Source organism: Cyphellophora europaea (assembly GCF_000365145.1).
Source record: "Cyphellophora europaea CBS 101466 unplaced genomic scaffold supercont1.6, whole genome shotgun sequence".
NCBI classification, from domain to species: Eukaryota; Fungi; Ascomycota; class Eurotiomycetes; order Chaetothyriales; family Cyphellophoraceae; genus Cyphellophora; species Cyphellophora europaea.
The window spans coordinates 233,390-253,713 of record NW_008481812.1 but is presented as its reverse complement, the minus strand read 5'-3'; the positions used below and the strand labels follow the sequence as shown (position 1 = coordinate 253,713).

The 20,324-nt window shown below is 54.4% G+C and overlaps 7 protein-coding genes across 7 annotated transcripts; 4 read left to right on the top strand and 3 right to left on the bottom strand.

The window, feature by feature from the left end:
- Nucleotides 1-394: 394 nt before the first annotated feature.
- Nucleotides 395-2,140, top strand: HMPREF1541_06302 (uncharacterized protein; the record flags this gene model as incomplete). Its single annotated transcript, XM_008720638.1, has 1 exon — nucleotides 395-2,140. One exon carries the CDS (start codon nucleotides 395-397, stop codon nucleotides 2,138-2,140), a length of 1,746 nt encoding a protein of 581 aa, XP_008718860.1.
- Nucleotides 2,141-3,665: 1,525 nt separating this feature from the next.
- Nucleotides 3,666-5,114, bottom strand: HMPREF1541_06301 (uncharacterized protein; the record flags this gene model as incomplete). The annotated part of the gene is made up of 1 exon (XM_008720637.1): nucleotides 3,666-5,114. One exon carries the CDS (start codon nucleotides 5,112-5,114, stop codon nucleotides 3,666-3,668), a length of 1,449 nt encoding a protein of 482 aa, XP_008718859.1.
- Nucleotides 5,115-6,176: 1,062 nt separating this feature from the next.
- HMPREF1541_06300 (uncharacterized protein) lies at nucleotides 6,177-9,062 on the top strand (the record flags this gene model as incomplete). Its single annotated transcript, XM_008720636.1, has 3 exons — nucleotides 6,177-7,160; nucleotides 7,204-8,661; nucleotides 8,790-9,062. 3 exons carry the CDS (start codon nucleotides 6,177-6,179, stop codon nucleotides 9,060-9,062), a joined length of 2,715 nt encoding a protein of 904 aa, XP_008718858.1.
- A 2,168-nt stretch (nucleotides 9,063-11,230) lies between these two features.
- Nucleotides 11,231-12,631, bottom strand: HMPREF1541_06299 (2-methylcitrate synthase, mitochondrial; the record flags this gene model as incomplete). The annotated part of the gene is made up of 1 exon (XM_008720635.1): nucleotides 11,231-12,631. One exon carries the CDS (start codon nucleotides 12,629-12,631, stop codon nucleotides 11,231-11,233), a length of 1,401 nt encoding a protein of 466 aa, XP_008718857.1.
- A 588-nt stretch (nucleotides 12,632-13,219) lies between these two features.
- On the top strand, nucleotides 13,220-15,004 carry HMPREF1541_06298 (isocitrate lyase; the record flags this gene model as incomplete). Its single annotated transcript, XM_008720634.1, has 1 exon — nucleotides 13,220-15,004. One exon carries the CDS (start codon nucleotides 13,220-13,222, stop codon nucleotides 15,002-15,004), a length of 1,785 nt encoding a protein of 594 aa, XP_008718856.1.
- A 399-nt stretch (nucleotides 15,005-15,403) lies between these two features.
- HMPREF1541_06297 (uncharacterized protein) lies at nucleotides 15,404-17,098 on the top strand (the record flags this gene model as incomplete). The annotated part of the gene is made up of 1 exon (XM_008720633.1): nucleotides 15,404-17,098. The coding sequence occupies one exon, from the start codon at nucleotides 15,404-15,406 to the stop codon at nucleotides 17,096-17,098; it is 1,695 nt and encodes a 564-aa protein (XP_008718855.1).
- Nucleotides 17,099-18,801: 1,703 nt separating this feature from the next.
- HMPREF1541_06296 (uncharacterized protein) lies at nucleotides 18,802-20,265 on the bottom strand (the record flags this gene model as incomplete). Its single annotated transcript, XM_008720632.1, has 2 exons — nucleotides 18,802-19,931; nucleotides 19,986-20,265. The coding sequence occupies 2 exons, from the start codon at nucleotides 20,263-20,265 to the stop codon at nucleotides 18,802-18,804; spliced, it is 1,410 nt and encodes a 469-aa protein (XP_008718854.1).
- Nucleotides 20,266-20,324: the final 59 nt, after the last annotated feature.

Here is a 20,324-nt window from a genome sequence, read left to right as displayed (position 1 = left end):
GTGTGATTTATGCTGGAGCAGATATTGAAATCAGCTTGGTTTGGTGAGGTTAGGAAGGGGGAGAGAAAGGTAGGGAAAGAAGCAATATATATGTCACCGGCTCCAGACAGGCATAGGTTGGCAGGTGTTGAGAGATAAAGAGACTGGTAGTGTGGTGTGAACTCAGTGGCATCCCACTCGCAATTGCAGTGCTGAGCAGCATGCCCCGCGTGCCCATGTCATTCGCTCGCCTCTTTTTGACTTCACCACTCGGCTAAGTAGCTGTTCTGGGAACTTGGCCTTGTTAGCGTCATGTGTCCAAGACGCTAGTGACAGGGCTGAACTCTCTGCCTTTAAGCGCGGTATTAATTCAACCTTGCTCAATAACATCACGTCACCTTTAACCTCAAGGACGATGTCGACCAAGATCCGAGTGCCGGTGGACATTCCACAGGGCGATGCCGCAACTTCTGGAGATCTGTCAGTCAGGATTAACCAAATATTCGTTCAAAAGGGCCCCTTCCGGAATATCACCGAGCAGACTGTAGCTCTTGATCCAGACACCGACGAGGATGACTCGCCCACGGATCAAGAAGATGACGCCGATAACGAGACCAGAGAGGAGCGTCTTGAAGTGTTGGCCAAGTCTCGAGAGGAACTGTACGCGGAGATTCACCGAGGGACTCTCCAATGCAACCAGGCTCTCGACTTCATCTCCTTGTTCTTGTCAAAGCACTCCAGAGCAGCACAAGGCACCTTTTCCGACACTCTCCGACAGTCCATGAAACCTGGAATGTTCGATAGTCATATTCTCGAGGATGCCCGGTACGCGCCAACCATCAGACCTGTGGCAGAATTGTCCAAAGGATGGAGGACCGAAGGTTTTGCATCCGCGTCAAACGCGCTTACCTCTGCCTCTGAACGCCTGAAGAAAGAGTCGCAGCGCCAGTCTTCGTTCTGGCAACAGGTTGCGGATGTGGGTCAAGAAGGCTGGAAAGTGTGTCGTCATCCGAGAGATCGTCGTGCCATGGGTGTCCATTTTGGCATGACTGAATCAGCTCCTCAGTTTCGCAATCAAGGCTTTGCGAAGCTGTACCAAGATTCTGAGTCGGATGTTCACCTAGCACGTCAAGTAGCGCCGAGACGAGTATCTGTTACCGTCTCTCGGGGTGGACGCGAAACGGGAAGGCACAGCCCTGCTACTACGCACTCGGAGCAAAGATCGCCGGCGAATCGAGAACTAGTGGAAGCACGTGACAGCTTGATTGATGAAGAGCTCTTTTTTGAGCTCGGAAGAGAAGCCAGATTGGCTGCAAATCAGGGCTTCATTACCAGAGGAGAAGATATCGAGTTCACAATCGACGAACAATACACTGTAACGCTGTCGCTCACGCCAAGCAGAGCCGAGACTGACCCAAACGACTTCGACAACGATCTAGCTCAATACATCGGCTTGTCAATACGCAGCCTGCTTTGTCAGGCTCATCATGAATCCAGAATTCGAAGAGCTCACCCACCACCACCAATCTCTATGCGACCTGCGCATCTGCCAGAATATGCCATCCTCAGACCGCTGGTTGCGGCGCTCAAACAAAGCATCGCAAGTCCAGCAGCCCGAAAACATCTCGATGACTCCGTCATTGGCCCACTCAGGCGAGCAGGTATCGATCTCGAATTTGCCGAGGCCGAGCCCCAGGAGTCAGATCTCCCTCATCAGACTCATTCGATGCTTACTACCGGACTTCAACAATCTATCTACACACTGAAGCTACCGACCGGCATACAACATAACCTCAAAGTGACATCGTACCTAGGTCGGCCAATATACGGCACTGTATATGAGGTCGATGACGCCAAGTACGACAGCATGAAGCACTTCGTTACCGTCATCAACGATCTTGTGACCCGTGACATTACGGCATTTATCGCCAAGGAAATATACACCGAAAAGAGACGTTGGCATATTGTCGACGCATACAAAGGTGATCTCGCATTGGATTTTGAAGGTGGCGGTCAAACGCCTTGTACGTTGCGGGTGGGCCTGAAAGGCGGCGTTCTATTAGCCAAGCTTTCCAACGAGCAACCCATGTCTTGGAGGTCGACCTCCGTGGACGTCAAGTCGTTGATGGATACCATTCGTGACAACATGCCGAAGGATTAGATGACAAACGGGCATCATTTCGAAGCCCTCGAAAGAGGTCACATTCGCGCTCTGGCGCGATGCCAGACTCACAGCATCGTCATCTCAGAGGTACGAATTACCGACAACTGCCAAGTCACCTCCTCAACGATCGACCCATTAGCACACCTGCGAGTAATCATTTAGCTTGTACGGATGCGTACAGAATTAGCGCGACCGCAAGGCAAGTTACAACCTCCATCCAACAGCCTCTTCTCCCACCCGTCACCCCAACAAAACCCACGGACCAAACTCATCTCATTCACCCCCCCGAATCCCTCACCCCTCTCCGCCCTCCGCCCTCACCTACCGCTTCGTCGTCATGGCTACATACGTCCCCGACTGCCCATCAAACTCAAACCCAGCCAACGAATCAGCCGACGCGTGCGGCTCGCGGTAGAACAAACCGCCCGCCAACGTCCACGAGCACGGGCATCTGGCGCACGTGTAGCTGCTTCGTGTCGTGCTCGCCCCTTCGTGCCGCGCGTTGACCCACGAGCTGGCGCTGTCGCGGCGCAGGATCTGCTGCGCTGGAGTAGGCGCAGACGCAGACGCGCCGTTTATGTCGGGACTCATGGCTGGTGGTTTGTGTGGCGTGGCCACCACAGCCGGCGTCTTTCTGCTGGTGAGGACGGACAGGCCGAGCATTGTGCGGGCTTTGCTCCAGAAGCTTGGTGTGGGAGCAGAAGTTTGAGTTTGGACTGGTGTACGCGCTGGCTGTGTGCAGGTCACTGCTGCTGCCTGAGCTGCTGGAGTCGACATTGGGGCTGGATCTTGATGGATATTTAGATACAGTATCCCCCCTTGCGCGTAAGAGGAATGATGGAAGGCGGGCTTGGAAGCGCGAGGCGATGAGACGGCGCTTTATCAACTATCGATTATCGATGCTGGTCGTTTGGGTTATCCGTTTGCCTTTGCCACGAGTGCGGTGACGAACGCGAGCGGGGACTGACTGGTGGCGCGTCTGCTGTAAATCGCACTCTCGGATGTCTGTGGGCGAACTGCCGTTGGGTCAGCGCAAACCGTTTGGTGCTGCTTTCACTGGCCCTCCCTGCTCTTGTCCGAGCTAGATGATATCTTGGGGTGGGCGCTGCACGTATCGCGCAGCGCGAGTTCGTCAGTTTTGCTGCTTTCGGCGTGAGAAGCGTGGCAATGGTTTGCCTGCGCCGCTACCTCACACGCAGTCTTGCCTCGCGCCTTGAAAGCGCGTGTCGCTGATGTAAGGGGGCATAGACTCAGAATCTATCACGAATGAGGAGCGTGGATGAATTCATCTTCCATAGCTTCGGGTCTGGTTGCTGATCATTTTTTGGATCGTGTGCGAGTAGTCCAGGACAATTTATTGTCTTGATTAGGTGTAAAGGTACAGTAGCTACAGATTGATCTTGCAGAACAGTACTATATGCTGGAATTCTTTTCACCATCATACGCGTGTGCGAGCGTCTATTGTTGTCTCGGGGCCGTGGTGCAATGAGCGGACAGGTGTTGTTGCGGATGCTGCTGCCGCTCAAGGGTCACAGCCGTTATATCCCTTTTGTTGCATCATACGCACGCGCTTGACGACCATCTCTCCCCCTCCTTCCCACGTCGGATACCATGTATCGCGAGCATTCCAAAAATCCTTTCTCGGAGTCTTGCTCGAGTCGACCCAGGGTTTATCGCTCTTCCCGTCTTCGAACCAGCCATTCGTGCCCCCCACGGCGACGTTGAGGATGAGATAGAAGTCTTGGTCAAATGGTCTGGAAGGCATGGGTTTGCCGCCGTGGTACCACGGATCCCGCAGCTCGGTGCCGTTGGTCTTGTCGTATGTCGGAAATTTGCCCCGATCCCAGAGGCTGGTCCCGGGTTCGAAGTCGACGTACATGACCTGCAGGAGGCGGGAGTCGACATAGGTGAAGATGTAGCGCTCGCTCCACTCAACGCCGAAGGTGTGGAACTTGCTGGAGTAGGTGGTGTGAAGAGCACTGCGCTTGTTGTTGGTGCGCCACCACGCGTCGTGTGCTGGGTTGGGTCCCCAATGAAGTGCGGAGGAGACGATGTTGTTTCCACCTTGGAGATAGGTGTGGTTATTGCCTCTTGACTCTACAATATCGATTTCGCCTGACTGTGGCCAGACGCCGTAGGCGGAGTTCTTTGGGAGGAGCCAGATGGCAGGCCAGAGCCAGTCGCCTCGAGGGAGCTTGGCAGTGACTTCAATCCGGCCATACTTGATGGATCTGGACTTTGAGGTACTGATACGGCCAGATTTGACAGGTGGTACGATAGTTCCGTTTGTAGTGTTAGTCGAGATGAGGCAATTGGACCATACATCAGACGTGCAAACGCCGTCTTTGCGAAGATCGATTACGTTGTTCGTCTCGATCAGCTCTGGATCCTGAAGTGTTGGTTTGATGTGTAACATGCTGTCTTTGACGAAGACGTTTTCATCTGTTGACGTTGTCTGCTCGAATTGTCCGTTACCGAAGCCTCCGACTTCCGCCTCTTTCAACCAAATTTGACCATCAAGACCGTCAGTGAAGCTGTCGTCGAGGATTGTGCAATATTCATGGTCCACAACTGTGAGCAAGCCATCCCAGACGAGCAATGCCGACAGTGCCAGACCGATAAGGATGCCGACTAGAGGAATGAGAGACACCCATTTCTCTTTGGAATCTTTAGTTTCGTTCCAGGGCTGTGAGACTTCACCCTTCTTGACGCGCCGAGATCGGAAGTAGTTCTTGGATGCTTGGACCTGCTGCAGCTCCACGAACGAGGAGAGTCTGGAAGGGACGTGTGACTCGTACGGGGTATCGAAGGGGCCCTTCTTCTCCGCGAGCTTTGCCGAAGCCACTTTGATGCTTGGTGGCCTTTCTGGATTTACTGGTGCAGTAGTGATAGCGTCTACACCACTGTCTGTAGCGGTCGACGTAGCTGATGCCGGAGCTCGCGTGTATGCCGGACGTTTAGAAAGGGCCATGCTGTACTTGAAGCCTAGATGCCGCAAGTGGGAGCTAAAGGGAAAGAGAAGCTTTGCTGGGACTAATTGGCACAGGGCAAAGTGTTAGTGCATTGATCCTGATGAAGATGCTTGTTGAAGGAGAATTCCTCGTCATTCCAATTACAGCGCCCCTTAAGGCAGGTACAGTAGCAGCTGAGGACACCGTCAATTGCTGTTTCGGGTTCAGTGTTCGAATTTGGCCTGATACAAAGGGCTCCTAAGATCGATGGCCTGAACGGCCCGGAGATTAAGCACAGCATTAGCAAGATTGACTCGAATAGATCTGTATCCATCGAACGGGTTGAAGACGTTAGCATAAGCAGCGTCCACATTTATGGGTACCTCGCACGACGAGCGACAGACGAAGATGGAGTGAGGGGAGAAGGCATCCAAAGGTCCTGACTGAACGACGTCTCGATGAACCCAGGAGCTAGTACAGAAACAGACTAGCGTTATTTGTATCTCAACCACGTCCGTCTTGAATCTTCAGACTCTTCTCCTGTCCCGCCAAACCTACCCTCCGCCTACCAGGATTATCTCCGTCCCTTCATAAGGTCGCTCGTGTCAAGTATATGACTCTCGTGTCAACGTGCTGCGTGATTACTGCACAGTCGAGAAAGCCGCAAACATATTGCTGTCCCTGGCAGCATGGCCTGTTATGATTTTGACGTGCCACCCGCTAGTGTGGAGAGCACCGGCAACCGCTTCGGTCGTATCATGCACTATTGATCTTGCTCCGAGACCGTCAGGTAAGGTAACTCGGCTCGCTGACGCTGCACTTGCGTCAATAGCCCAATAACGCCGAGCTCAATGGCTAGGGATGAAATTTCTCGAGCGTCATCCTGTCTCTCCGCGATCGCCCCCGTGGCTGACCATGAAGATCTAGATTAGCATCTGGCAAAGTTGCTGTGCCGAGCTGAAGACGTGAAGCTAGGCCGATGAGCATTAAGGCATGACCCTCGATGCAATTTTCCTCTCTTTGATAATCTGCTTTCATCTGATAAACGCTGGAACTTACTGCATATCTTACTCTGCACCAACATGTCCAAAACCTCGAGCTTCAAGGAGTCATTCGAGGGCGCTCATCCTGGTCGACCTTATCGTCCTGAGGATCCTGGCTTCTTCAAGAATTTGCCGCTTGACTTGAATCCGGTCCTACAGCTCTCACGTCCGACCACTCCACAGTCTGTTTCGCACCTGTCGATGTCAAACGAACGATCGAGCGCGCGATCACCCACAACTGGTCACAGTTCCAGTATTCCAAGCAATGACCCGCAAGCGGACATACGCTCGGTCCGCAGCACGCGCAGCCGCATCTTTGATGACATCAAGCACGAAGTCATGGTCAATCATCTCTACCAACAGCAATGTTCACAGCTTTGGATTGATCACAACAATCCCGCAAATTCAGAAGGCATTTTGTTGAGAAGGGTGAAGGGCAAATACCTGGCCTGTCCTCCACAGCTAATTCATTCGACGTTCGCTGAGGCATGCAATCAATTGAATCTGCAAGTAGCCATGACTGTCAACTCTAGAGTCATCAAGGCTTTTGTGCAGTCTTCGCCAAACAGCCACGAGGTACCCTTAAAAGAAGGCCTTCGCATTCAAATCCTGTCCAGTATGCACCAATTGCCGCATGCTCGCAAATTCCATTTTGCTGCATTCCTTGCTGAAGAAGAGCTATTGGTTGTATGGGACGACAATGCTTCGAACCTGATAAAGCGCGCTAAAGCTGTCGAAGCTGCCCTTACGGAACTTGTCTGGGGTGATCCCGCAGAGGAGAACGACGACGAAGCACAAGAAGAAAAGGAAATGTATGAGATTGATCCCGAGTCTGGCAATCCCATTGTGGAGAAGAGATCGACGAACCTTATGAACACTGTTCTTGTGGCATGTACCCTGATCGTCGTCATTGTGTTGCTCGGTCTTGCCGCGAGATCTCTCGCAATTGAAATCGCGGTCGATCGTGGCTTCATTCGCCTTGCCTTCCTGGCTCTCGTCCCCGTTCAAATATTCTTCACACTGGTAAGTATCACCGCATATAGCCTCCATCCACTAACGTATCTAGTTCTTTGCTCAAGTTATAGTTGGATGTGTCGCCCAATGTATCGGTCCCATCCAGCAGATGCAACTCAATAGCAAGTACTACTCGGCCAAACTCCCAGTGCGCCTTTGTCGGAAAGAGCTGCCACATATCACTGTGCAATGCCCCGTCTATAAAGAAGGCCTAGCTTCTGTCATAGCTCCAACTGTCCGTTCCATCAAGCAAGCAATTTCAACCTACGAGCTCCAAGGCGGGTCCGCTAACATGTTCATCAACGACGATGGCCTGCAGCTCATTCCTCCAGAGGAACGCCAGGCTCGGATCGACTTTTATGCTGACCACTCCATTGGCTGGACCGCCCGACCCAAGCACAACTCTGAGGGCTTCATCCGCAAGGGCAAGTTCAAAAAGGCGTCAAACATGAACTTCGGCTTAATGCTTTCCTGCGCCATTGAGGAGAAGCTCGCCAAATACGACCGCCCACATAATGCCTGGACCCAAAGCGACGAAGACGAAGCCTACAACTCCGCTCTCAAGGACGTCCTAGCTGAGCATCCCCGGGCTTGGGCCGAAGGCAACATACGCGTTGGCGACTATATTGTGCTCATTGATTCCGATACACGCGTGCCGGCTGACTGCCTCCTCGATGCCGCCTCTGAAATGGAGCAATCCCCCAATGTGGGCATCATGCAGTTCTCTTCAGGCGTAATGCAAGTGGTGCACACGTACTTCGAGAACGGCATCACCTTCTTCACCAATTTGATCTACACAGCCATCAAATACACAGTCGCGAACGGCGACGTGGCGCCCTTTGTCGGCCACAACGCAATCCTGCGCTGGAGTGCCATCCAGCAGGTCAGCTACGTGGACGAAGACGGCTACGACAAATTCTGGTCCGAAAGCCACGTGAGCGAGGACTTTGACATGAGCCTACGCTTGCAGTGTCAGGGGTACATCATCCGACTGGCTGCCTGGGCAGGTGAAGGCTTCAAGGAGGGGGTGTCGCTGACCGTCTACGATGAGCTGGCCCGCTGGGAGAAGTACGCTTACGGCTGCAATGAGCTGCTCTTCCACCCAATGCGCAAGTGGATCTACAAAGGCCCGTTCACAGAGCTGTTCCGTCGATTCCTGTTCAGCAATATTCGCTTCACCAGCAAGATTACCATCATCAGCTATATTGGCACATACTACGCTATCGGTGCCGCGTGGATTATGACGTTGGCGAATTACTTCGCGATTGGTTGGTTCAATGGGTATCTGGACAAGTACTACATCGACAGCTGGAAGGTGTGGTTCAGTATCGTGGTGGTGTTCAATGGACTAGGAAACCTCGCTCTAGCGGTCATGCGATATCGGATCGGGGAGAAGGGCTTCTTCCGGGCGCTGCAGGAGAACTTCAAGTGGATTCTTATGCTGTCGGTTTTCCTGGGCGGCCTGAGCTTGCACGTCAGCCAGGCACTCCTCGCGCATATGTTCGAAGTGGTAAGCCTACCTGCCCTCTTGCCACTTTGCCTAACCACCCCTGCTCCAATTTCCACAACACACCTGCACTTCCGCCCACTGTGCCCCTCCCATCCCCTGCCCCTCCTCCCACTCACACATCAACCCAGGACATGACATGGGGCGCCACCTCCAAAGAAGCTGAACGCAGCAACTTCTTCCTCGAAGTCCCCAAAGTCGTGCGCAAGTTCAAGTTCAGCATCGCCTTCTCCGTCATCGGCATCTTCGTCACTATCTGGCTGGCCGTTAACCCCGGCGGCTGGATCCCGTATGACTGGGTCATTACGGATTTCATCGCGATACTGCCCATGAGTACGGTCACGGCGAGTCATTTGTTGCTGCCGATTGTGCTGAATCCGGCGTTGATGACTTTTACTTTCTGAGGAAGTGCTGGGAAAAGGATGAGGAATCGGGGGGAGGCTGGGACCGAGGAGGTCGTAACGGCGGGAAGTGGAAGAGCAGCAGAGGTTTTTGTTTTCTTGTTAGAGGATCGTGTTGTGGTGATCGAACATGGAAACGGTATAGAGGGAAAGGGAAACAGAGTCCCGGATGTTACACTGCAGCAATATGCCCTATTAATAATATACACTAGGTCGGGATTCAATACTATTTCAAGCAAAGACACTGTTCCAGTCAGCCGACATATTTCTCCCCCATCAGTCTCCTATATCAGCCCACATCACTAATCCGCAGTCTTCTACCTCGTCCTCCACAATACCCACCCTCCCTCCCATCAGCCCTCATCATCCCTGACTTGGCCACCGCGCATCCGCCCTTCTCCCCACCCGCTCGTTCGTCGAACCACGCCATCCATCCAAATGTCAGACATCAGTCCTGCGGTGTCCCCCCTCCCCTCACCTCCCCTCCCTTCTCCTCCATTCCCAGCTTGTCTCCCCACGCTTCCCCGTGCCTGGCACCACTGGCTGCCCATGCGGTGGATGGCTTCTTGGCGCGCCTTGCTGGCAAGCCGGCACCGCGGCGGGGGTTTACGGCGGGCGTCCTTGACTCGGAGGTCCAGCATCATGCGTGTGGTAGTGGTAGCGGTAGATTGTGCTTGCGGCTGGGCCTTGTGGCGGGCATGATGGCGGTGGTGGGGTGGGCGGAGGAGGCGGGGGAGGAGGGGGGTGGAAGGGAAAGGGGTGGAGGTAATATGCTGGTGGGAAGGGTGGTGGAGGTGGTGGGTAGTCGTGGGGAGGACGGTGGTGGGCTTGTCGGATTGGGGTGGGAGGCTGGCCTTGGTTTGGCGGTAGACCGTTGGGGGTGAGGTAGTGGATTCGGGTTGTGGAGCTGTGGAGTGGTGCTGGCATTGGTGGATGGGAAGGTTGTGTCCTGGGGTTGCGCATCTTGGGAGGCGTGGACTGTGCGATAAGCGTGAGTGAGTCAGTGTTGGACAGGAAGGGTAATTAGCGATAGCGATGCGGACATTGAGGTGGGTCAAGCATTTATGTGTGACGTAGCAGAGCAAATCCATATTCATCTGGGAGGCTGGTCTGGTCCGGCCAGGCCTTTCCTACACATCACCTAAGGCGCGGGCGGCCAATGGGGCATGGTGTTGTTTCGAGACATTGTATACAGAAGTCTGGATCCTGCAATCAAGTAATAGGAGGCGAGGCACAGCCAGGTCTCGTACGCCCTTGCAGGTGACAAGTGAGCTCAAGGACCTGCTCGAGCATGATTGCTGTTGCGTTGACCTCTCTGGGGCAAACGACGAAAATCATAGCACACTCGTGAGTCCTCACGGTGTTGAAAGCACCGTTATGCAATCGTTCACACGCTCGCCTGTATAGCCCAGAGAGTTAGCAGTACAAGACCACCAGCCCAGCCATAACCCCCGACCCACACGTAAGACACGACTAAGCCGCCCTTTTACACACCATGACCTTTGTCAAACCCACCACATCCTCTGTGAACGGCATCCGCGGCGCAGTAGCCGAGTCCACCTTCGCCGTCGAATCAGCCGCCACCAACGGCCGTCAACGATTACCAAGCAATGTAGACGAGGCGACACTGCCCAAGCAGGAACTCGACATGCAGCAAGAAGAGCTCGAGGCGATGCAAGACGCGCGGGTCAGGGACGCACGGGAGGAAAAGCGGTGCAGCCATGGCGGACGGCCTTGGGACATGGAATCTCGGCCTTCCGAGCGGAAGCATTCGGGTTAGCGGACGCCTCGGCAGGCAAATGATGGCGGTGAGCGGGATTCCTGATAGATGGCTCCTTTGATCCGTGCGAGGTCTGGCGAGGTGCGGTAAGGGCTGGAGTGAAAGCAGAGCGCGACTCGAACATAGACACATACAGAGAGAGAGAGAGGGGTTTGGACCACCGATGGTTGGGTAATTCGAGATCAATTTTATCTATCATCACATACCTCAGACCCCACATACACATAGACTTGCCAATTTCCAAGCAGGGTATTTTAGATCGACGCACACTGTAACCCCGTGCTCTATATTGGGCCAGACCCTGATCATCAACGCCTCATTGCGATTTGAGACGCCTTCCTACGCCTATGGGTGGCATAACGCTTATTGACAGCTTCTTATCGCGTTCAGCTCACTGTGCAAGCTTCTGGAGACCCTCCAAATTGATCGACTTGGGGCGCTCGATGGGCATGCCCAGGGCACGATCCCAAACGAGCTGAGCAAGAGGACCAAGACCTCTGCTGACACCAAATGTCACAGTATAGTAAAGAGGGTCGCGGAAGCCGTAGTGATGGAAAAGAACTCCAGACGCAGAATCAACGTTAGGGTGAGGGTTCTTGGTCTTGCCATGTTCGGTCAGCACACCGGGTGCGATCTCGCTGTTCTTCTTGACTAGTCGGTAGACAGGATTGCTAGCAATGTCTTCACGGGCATCGCCGAAGTCGATAAGAGCTTTGAAACGAGGGTCAGGTTTGCGAAGCACACCGTGGCCATAGCCAGGAACGACTTGGCCAGACTTGAGGGTAGTCCAGAGGTAGTCCTTAACATCCTGATCGGAGAAATTCTCGCCAATCTTGCCCTGCATAGCCAAGATCCAGCGAAGAACTTCCTGAGCAGCAAGACCGTGCAATGGGCCCGCCAGGCCGAGCAAGCCGGCAGAGTATGAGAGAAAAGGGTCCGAGAGGGCAGAGCCAACCAGATGCGTAGCGTGTGCAGATACGTTGCCACCCTCGTGATCGCCGTGAAGAGCGAGGTAGAGGCGCAGCAGATCTTGAAAGCCTTCATTCTCCTTGCCGGGCTTGCCAAGCAGTTTCGCAAAGTTGTAAGCCCAATCCTGATCCATGTCCAGAGGCATATCCACCGCCTCCTTGTTGAAGATGGTGGCTGCAACACGCGGAAGTTTGGCCAGAAGCGAGATGGCGTCGTCAAAGGTAGGCTCCCAGTAGTCGGCCTTGTTCAGGCCTTCAGCATACTTTTTGGCAAAGGCAGACTCGGTGTTGAGGGCAGCAACGGCGCAAGATAGCTGAGTCATGGGGTGTACGTTCTTGTCAAAGGCCTTGAGCATCGAGACAACGTGCTTAGGGAGCTCCGATTTCTCGTTCAACTCGCGGGACAGAGCTCGAACTTGACCAGTGGAAGGAACTTGTCCGGTGAGTAAAAGCCAGAACATGGCTTCAGGTAGCGTCTCGGTGCCGGAAGTGCCCTTAGGAAGCTCTTTTTGGCAATCGGCGATGGTCTTTCCGTGAAAACGAATGCCCTCGTCAGCGTCCAAGACTGAGCCTTCCCAGACCATAGACTTGAGTGTACGCATGCCACCAATGACCTGTCCGATGGTAACGTCTCCAATCTTCTTGTCTGCACTGGCTTTGACCTGCTTCAGCAGCTCCCGCTTTGCCGGGATGGCTTCTTGCAGAGTGGCCTTGAGATCAGGTTCTGCAGCAGCGGCATAGTTCCGTCGCTGAGGGCGAGGCAGAACACATCGTGGAGAGCTTCTGAGAGCTTTGAGAGCGTGTGAGGGAGCTCGGGCAGGCATATTGGATCTGACGGCACTATAATTCGAGGAAGGGATGCGAAGCGGGGCTGGAGGGGCTGCGGCACAGACAATGGAGTCTTATACCTGTCTGTGTCCGAGCGATGTGGTTTGCAAAGGTGGCAGACTGGAATGTGAGGCTCAGCTTCCAACCAAAAAAGACCTGAAGGTTTTGTTTCTAGGGTCCTGGGCGTGATGCACGGTGAGGTCGTTGTGATGGTGTGAGTTGCGGGTAGTTCCTGCGGAATTCCGATGCCTCGGCTCTCCGGCCATGCCGCCCGCGGTTATTATCGGAGTAAAGTTGCCCGATGCCGGCCTTGTCCCTGCATCTCCGCACTTCTCTCCAACGCATCTTTGCCTCATCTCAGATTCACGCGTCTTTCACCAGGTATGCTTACCAACATACCGTCCCAGAACAGGTGAATAGATCAAAGTGCTTATGAGACCAGTGAACCGCGAATCCATGGGCTTGTGAAAAAGTCGAACAGCCTTCCTTCCACGTCTTGATCACCACGATCTCTCCTACCCCTCCGCAGTACCCATTGAGCCAGTATAAATTTCTTTATATCAATAGCTTCATAGCTGTTGACGATGTTTCGACAAGCTCCTCGACTCCTGCGCCGTCCTGCAGGTCAGCTTGCTCGATCTGCACGCTCGGTCAAAGCGCCCCGGGCCATGGCCTTCACCCGCTCCGCCTCGAGCCTCACTCCAGTCAGTCCACCAGTATCGACACAACTACCCTCCGACTCGTTTCAGCTCCTATCCACCGCCGACAAGGCAGGCGCTGCTGAGGATGCACTCTTTGAACAGCAGGTTCAAGATGTCAAGGCCTGGTGGGCTACCGATCGGTACAAGGACATCAGAAGGCCGTACAGTGCTGAGGATGTTGTGAGCAAGAGAGGCACACTTCAGCAGTCATACCCAAGCTCCATTACAGCACGCAAGCTGTGGCAACTCATCCAGGAACGAGGTTCTCAGGGCCAGCCAGTTCATGTCATGGGCACCATCGATCCCGTTCAAATGACCCAACAAGCCCCTTACCAAGAGCTCCTATACGTTTCTGGTTGGACATGCTCCTCACTCCTCACCACCACCAACGAAGTCTCGCCTGACTTTGGCGATTATCCGTACAACACTGTCCCTAATGCAGTGCAGCGATTGTTCAAAGCTCAATCAATGCATGACCGCAAGCAGTTCGACGCCCGCAGAAAGATGTCTGCTGAGGAGCGAGCAAATACTCCATATGTCGACTACTTCAGGCCCATAGTGGCTGATGGAGATACCGGCCATGGCGGTCTTTCTGCCGTCATCAAGCTGGCCAAACTCTTTGCAGAGAATGGCGCCGCTGCTGTTCACTTCGAAGATCAGCTCCATGGCGGGAAAAAGTGTGGTCATCTGGCAGGCAAAGTTCTTGTGCCCATGGGTGATCACATCAATCGACTGGTGGCGGCTCGCTTCCAGTGGGATCTGATGGGTGTGGAGAATCTGGTTTTCGCCCGCACTGACGCAGAAAGTGGCAAGCTTCTCAGCAGTGCCATCGATGTCCGAGACCACGAGTACATTCTTGGCGTTGCAGGAGATACTGAGCCTCTTGCTGAAATTCTGCAGCAAATGGAGCTCGACGGCGCACCTGGCTCGGAGATCGACAAGTTCGAGGCCGCCTGGGTCAAAGACCACAAACTTGTCACTTTCGACGAGGCCGTAGAAGCCCACATCAAGTCCGAGGGTGGCAATCCTGCCGAATACCTCTCCAAGACAGCGGCGGACCGCAATATGTCCCTGACTAAGCGCCGTGCTCTTGCAGCCAAGTACTCAAAAAGCCCGGTGGTCTGGTCTTGTGATGTACCACGAACCCGCGAGGGTTTCTACCATTACCAGGCTGGAATTGCTGCTGCTACCAAACGTGCAACAGCATATGCGCCATATGCCGAGCTCTTGTGGGTCGAGACTGCGAGACCCTTAGTTGAGCAGGCCGCCTCGTTCTCGCAGGAAATTCGTGCTGTACACCCCAATAAGGGCTTTGTGTATAACCTAAGCCCGTCCTTCAACTGGAAGAAGGAGGGCTATGACGATACCACCCTGAAGAACTTCATTTGGGATCTGGCGAAACATCGTTTCATCATTCAGCTGGTCTCGGTGGCTGGCTTACACACCCAGGCTACCATTACCACCGAACTTGCTCGAAGGTACAAGGACGAGGGTATGCTTGCATATGTCAACATGATACAGAACAAAGAGCGTGAACTCAACATTGATGTGCTCACTCACCAGAAATGGAGTGGTGCTCCCTACATGGACGGCGTCCTTGGTGCTATCCAAAGTGGTAGTAGTGGAACCAAAGGGATGGGTGAAGGCAACACTGAAGACACCTTCTAAATGTTGGTGGCTGGAAAGGCAGAACGTCCCTGCCATCAGAGGCGGTGTAGTTCTGCCAGTGCGGGTGCGGGGTCATGAAGCTGGTTGTCCAGCAACTTGCAGACGCGGTCGCGTAAATCAGGCAACCTCATCAAGTTGTGCGGAGATTATACCCTCAGCCTTTCCACCCGCACAACCCATTCCTTATTACGTCGCTATCTTATCCCACGCATCACTGTGCATCTATCAAGCGGATCCAGCAGTCTGCTTGCTCCTGCGATACTGTCAAGTGAGTAGATTCGATGGGATCGATGGAAGGACGCAACTAACCATCTTCAGCAACTTCCGAGGGTCAGAGCAGCAAAGACAACCAAAAGCACTTGAAGTTTTCCTGTCAACCTCGACAGCCGCTTAACCAGCATGTCTGGATCTAATGAAGGCCACGGCCGCAAGCGCGGTCGCGAGTCTGAGAGCAACTCGCCAGAACCCAACAATGCTGCAAAAGTTCGAAAGACCGTACAGCTTCCTACTCGTAAGAAGTCCGAAGACAAGATGAATGGTGTCAATGGATCTCAGACCGATCAGACTGTCATTGCCTCAACCGAGCAAGATGACCAGAATGTTATCGTTGTCGCCTCCCAACAAGAGGGCAATGTTGATCAACCGGAGGCGGCCGAGCGGCTTCGTCGTTCCGACACCCCTTCTGTCAGTCCTGGTAGACTTGCCGAGATCCAGCAGCGCCAGGCTGAGGCCGGCATGGTCTCGCCTCGAGCTTCTACCACTAGTCAAGGCTCTCACTCAACAAGCAATGGTTTACCCGAAGCTTCCAAGAATGCCATGAACGGCCAACTCGACGGTCAAGCTCCTTACTATTCCACCGACGCCCTTCGAAATGCGATGGTTCGTGATTATTTCACGCGCAATCCGATCACTGACGTTGAGAACGTTCTCCAAGCGTACTATCAGAAATACTCAACTGATCTTGCGCCGTTCGACTATGGAGACAGCACCCCGGACAAGTTGCTCATGTGCGTTTGCCTCTCGACTGATGACGGTCGTGAGTACATCGAGTGTGATAACGGCTTCAAATGCATGAAGCGCTTCTTCCACCCCGGCTGTGTTGGCATCTCCAGCGTGTCTGACCTTGAGCAGGGCGAGGAATGGTTTTGTCCGGACTGCATGAAGGAGGGACTTGGTGGTGCCGCCGCTTACCGCAAGAAGCTCGCTCACCTGAAGCGTACGCCTCCCAACCTTGTCCGAGGCGCCGGAGCAACCAATATCTCTGGCCAACCCATCATCGCAGGACGCTTGAATGCCGCAGCACCGATGGTCATGCCTGCATCCGCTACCGTCAAGCCCTGGACCGCTGACCACGATACCAAATTTCTCGCCAACCCAGACAACCTTCATGATCTCAACATTGAGACTCTAGCCATGGCTAAAGAAACCCTCCGTGCTCGTGCCGCCCAACCTCTGGGACAGCCCGTTCCAAGCGCTCCTGTTGTCGTTAGCGGTACCATTGTCAAGCAGCCCAACAAGAATTCCTGGTCGAAGGAAGAAGACGCTGTGCTTATCGAATGCATTGGGGCTGCTGTCAAGAAAGGCCTTTGTGGCAATCCTCTTTGGGACACCGTCATCGGCGAACTTCATGCCAAAGGGGTTGACCGCAAGCTCGGTGCTGCCCGCAACCGCTGGATGCGCGGACTTCGAGAGGAGACCAAGTTCGACGAGCGACGCAAGAAGAACTCCAAAAAGCTAACCACTGCCGTCCAGATCCACAAGGATTTGCGTGACCCCAACTCTCCTCGCCGCAAGAAGCGCTACCAGGTGTCTCGCAAGTACAACGATCCTCCTGGGACGTTGGTCAATCCCAGTCCACTCAAGCAAGCTCTGAGCACCAAGTCCTACGACGTTGTCCCTCCTTCGGATTCGACTGCTCCCTCCAGCCCGTTCCGTCCTGCTGCCGTCGCTTCGAGCCCGGTTCTCAATCATCACGTTCGCTTCGCCGTCGATGGGGATGTTGACATGAAGAACTATGGCGACAACGCTGGCTACATCACTGATAAAGACGACATCAAAGACCGTCTTGTTCGTCGTCGCCCCCGCAATGACTAAATCATTGTGTATTGCGAAGCACTTTGTTCGACCGATATGATCACGCATGACAACAACTGCTGCTTACATCTGTCATGCTCAGCATGAAGTCAAACTCGTCATGCCTCCAACGAATGGCTTCTATCATTATTCGCCATAGCTGTCCCTGTTTTGCGGCTTTGGCATAATATTCTCATACATGTGGCTACCTGCGAGCATTGCCGGCTATCGATATCTGTTCGCGGATGCTCTGGCCGGCAATGTTTAGCAGTTGTCCTGTGCTCTTTTTTGTGGTTTTTGTTCAGCAAGGTTTGGAGAAACGGTGATACACGGCCTGAAGGCTTTCAAAGTCTGGTTCAGGATATTGAGGTGTTGGTGTTGTTTCTCGGGTCGTGGCAAAAGCCTGGATGGCTCCACCCGTCCAGTTTGAGATACCCCATAGGATCGTTCCAGGGCTGTAGCGCCTTTGGCAATAAAAGAAGATTAGAAATCAGGCTTGTCGTACGTGATTGCAGGTGCCCTCCGTGCCGTAGAGGGCTGAGAGCTCGCTCCTTTGATCCCGCCTCAGGTCGACGAAATTAGCGGAGGCTCCTCGATTTCACAGCAGAGGCTTTGAGATGTCACTTGTTGTATGTTTGGGCAGCGTGCCCGTCTGGGTGCAGAATCTGCATCGAGTGCCTCGTCCTTGCGCCGCACTGCCTCATCGACATATCTGTTATCTACCTGTCCACCTGGTCTCTATCTTTAACTACTCTCACCTATCTACCATTGACACGCACTACACAGCTGCTCCCATCAGAGCCCGCAGTCTATCCTCTTCCTGCTGCTGCTGCTCCTCCCCCTCCTCCTCCTCCTCCTCCTCAAAATCCTGTCCCGCAGCGCGGGTTTCAGTAGCGAGCCCATTTCTCAAGAATAGAGTTTCGAACACCCACCCGTGAGCCATAAATTTGCCGCTCCGATTGGTCATCCCATCGCCAAGAGAGGAACCGTGAGCCGCGAGGCTCGCACCTCCTGAATCCCCATGAATCCGGTGAATCCGGGTGGGAAGCTTTTCGAAGCGCCTGTGAGGGGGATTTCATCCGCGGGCTGCGTGGCATGGTATGCTCGTGCTTGTCACAGCGCATGGACGGGCTTAAGGAGAGTGCTGGGCGATACCAGGTCTTGGTCTATGAGGGGAAGATGGTGGTGGTGACGGCCAGCATGGCGACACAGGCGCTCATGGGAACTTTTGGGTAGTGGCAAAGTCCAGCAGACTTGGAAGCGGGAGGTGGTGGCCCTGGCCCATTGAGACTCCGGGATTACATGTTGAGTCATCTTGAGGTGTTGCGTCTACAATACGCATCGCATCGCTTTTGACCGGCGATCGTCCACTAACTATGATCATATGCGATGACCGCCAACGCGCAGCTGTCATGCGTAACCTTCAACCCTTGGAAAGCGAGGCTGATACGACGTTCTGCAATACAAATTTCCCGCCAGAACCATCAGCTACTGGAGGTGAGCTATCCTTTGGCCAGCCGTTGCATGCTGGAGTAGCCTGTGATGCCATTCGGGCCCGCTCAAATTTGATCAAGCACGTCTGTAGCACAACTCTCAGGCTTTCCGTCCATGACTCGTCGTCCCTCCGTAGGTGCTCTCTCCCACAAAGTCATGCTCGGTCACGCCGTCCACGGCATAGAGGCTACCACACACCCGCGCCTCTAATCTTCTTTCCGCCGCAACTCTCACCACCCCGGCACGCCGAAATGCGCATCCCCCTCCCGTCTCGCCCACGGCGGCGTCGCAGCCCTCTTCCCAGGCCGCAGACTCTCAGGCACATCATTCACATTCACATTCCCTCCCCGTTCCCCTTCCCGCCCCCCCACTGCGCCGTCACCATACACACCACCCGGACTCGCAGGTGCAGCACTCATCTCCAACACCCCACCACCAGCCGCCGGCATCGCAGGTGCAGAAGCTGTACGCACAGGAGGCTTCTGGCGCATCGCCGCCGTCATCGGTCCCGGCCCCGCTGCGGACTTTGCGCGCATGGGTGGTGCCTGCGACGGTAGTGGAGGTGGCGGCGGCGGCGGCGCCTCGTACACCTGCTGGGTGGGGTCTGCCTCGGCGGCGTAGAATCTTCCGCTGCCGCTGCCGCTGTCGATGCCGCTGAGTCGGTTCTGCTGCGTGGGTGTGAGACCGCGGTAATTGCGGGTGGGGCTGCCGATGCCGATGCCTGCGCCGGTTCCCATAGCAGCATCATCAGCAGTGGCGGCAGTGGCGGCGGCGGTGCTGGGTTTTGCCATCGCCATCATCGTTGTAGTGTCCTGTGGTGGTCTCGACGGGTGTGAATCGTCGGGCCAGGGACCGGGGAGGTCGTCGCTGTCGTCGGGAGCTTGGGCTTTGCGCTTGTTGGTGCGTTTGCGGCGACGGAGGAGGATGAAGATGAGGATGGCGACGAGGATGGCGACGAGGGCGGAGCCGATTGTGGCGGTGGTGATTATTATGGGGCCTGGGTTTGAGACTGGGTTTGGGTCGGGTGATACTGTGGGGGGTGTGGTGGAGGTGGGGGTGGATGGAGAGGTGGTGCTTGGGCTGGTGGCAGTGGGAGTAGGAGTCGGGGAGGGGCCAATGGTAGTTGATGAGGTAGTTGAGGAGGGAGTCGAACTTGTAGCCGTGGAAGAGGAAGTTGACGCAGAGGAAGGATTATTGGAAGTCGAGGATACATCTTCGCTTGTAGTGGTCGCTTGTGCTGAGGATTTGCTCGAGCGCGAGGTGGAAGGATTTCTGTCACCTGTGTCAGAGGCCGATGATGATCGGCCAGACGACGACTTGGACGAGTTATCAGCAGAAGTAGAGGTAGAAGTGGAATGATCTGCATCCGTTAGCTTTGAATATCTTGTGCTTGGAGGTATGTTTATGACCTTACCAGAGTCGGAGCTAGTCGTGGTGCCAGTCGACTGGGAAGAAGACTCAGTAGTGGTTTCGGTCATGGTGTGAAGGACAAGAGCAGTTGTAGTCTTAGTCGCTGGAGTATTGGGGCCGAACTGCCACGCGGAATCGTCGGTGCCTGTAGGAACCGTCCCTTGTTCAGCATATAGGTCTGAGAGTGGTTCGTAGGGCTTACCAAAGGTGGTGACACTGAAGGCTCGAAGGCATAACAGCGCGAGGACACAACAGGCGTGTGTCAAGATCATGGTGAACTTCATTGTGTTTGTTGTGGCGCTTGACAAAGAAAAGACTGCCTTCAACTCAGAAGGATTCACAG